At 53.2% G+C, this 1,112-nt stretch overlaps 1 protein-coding gene across 1 annotated transcript; it reads left to right on the forward strand.

Annotated features, from left to right (window-relative positions):
- Nucleotides 1-211: 211 nt before the first annotated feature.
- Nucleotides 212-1,105, forward strand: LOC105541721 (olfactory receptor 2T2; the record flags this gene model as incomplete). The annotated part of the gene is made up of 1 exon (XM_011982879.1): nucleotides 212-1,105. A coding segment is annotated over exon 1 (879 nt), but the record flags the coding sequence as incomplete, so codon positions are not given.
- Nucleotides 1,106-1,112: the final 7 nt, after the last annotated feature.

Consider the following 1,112-nt stretch of genomic DNA (forward strand, 5'->3'; position numbering starts at 1 on the left):
CTGTATAGAACTAGGATGACTTTTCACAGATGATGAAACTGAGTTGAGAGTAATTTTCTGTCCAATATCATACAGATCATTAACACTGAAACCGGGATTTCAAATGATCCTGAAGTAGGTGATCTTTGCTTTATCACACGCTGCTGACATACTATTTCCTACATGTCAGGTCATTAAATAAGCTGCCAGATTTCTGCCTTGATAGCCCAAGGAGCTCTCATGGACCATGGGCATGGAGGGCCTTCTCCAGAACTCCACTAACTTCGTCCTCATAGGCCTCATCACCCATCCTGCCTTCCCCGGGCTTCTCTTTGCAATAGTCTTCTCCATCTTTGTGGTGGCCATAACAGCCAACGTGGTCATGATTCTGCTCATCCATGTGGACTCCCGCCTCCACACTCCCATGTACTTCTTGCTCAGCCAGCTCTCCATCATGGACACCATCTACATCTGTATCACGGTCCCCAAGATGCTCCAGGACCTCCTGTCCAAGGACAAGACCATTTCCTTCCCGGGCTGCGCACTTCAGATCTTCCTCTACCTGACCCTGATGGGAGGGGAATTCTTCCTGCTGGGTCTCATGGCCTATGACCGGTACGTGGCTGTGTGCGACCCTCTCCGGTACCCTCTCCTCATGAACCGCAGGCTCTGCTTATTCATGGTGCTCGGCTCCTGGGTGGGCGGCTCCTTGGATGGGTTCATGCTGACTCCTGTCACGATGAGTTTCCCCTTCTGTAGCTCCCGAGAGATCAATCACTTTTTCTGTGAGATCCCAGCCGTGCTGAGGTTGTCGTGCATAGACACGTCGCTCTACGAGACCCTGATGTATGCCTGCTGCGTGCTGATGCTGCTGCTCCCTCTGTCCGTCATCTCCGTGTCCTACACGCGCATCCTCCTGACTGTCCACCGGATGAACTCTGCTGAGGGCCGGCGCAAAGCCTTTGCTACGTGTTCCTCCCACGTCACGGTGGTGAGCATGTTCTACGGGGCGGCCTTCTACACCAACGTGCTGCCCCACTCCTACCACACCCCAGAGAAGGACAAAGTGGTGTCCGCCTTCTACACCATCCTCACCCCCATGCTCAACCCACTCATCTACAGCTTGAGGAATC

Source organism: Mandrillus leucophaeus, unplaced genomic scaffold (assembly GCF_000951045.1).
Source record: "Mandrillus leucophaeus isolate KB7577 unplaced genomic scaffold, Mleu.le_1.0 Scaffold2430, whole genome shotgun sequence".
Classification (NCBI taxonomy): Eukaryota; Metazoa; Chordata; class Mammalia; order Primates; family Cercopithecidae; genus Mandrillus; species Mandrillus leucophaeus.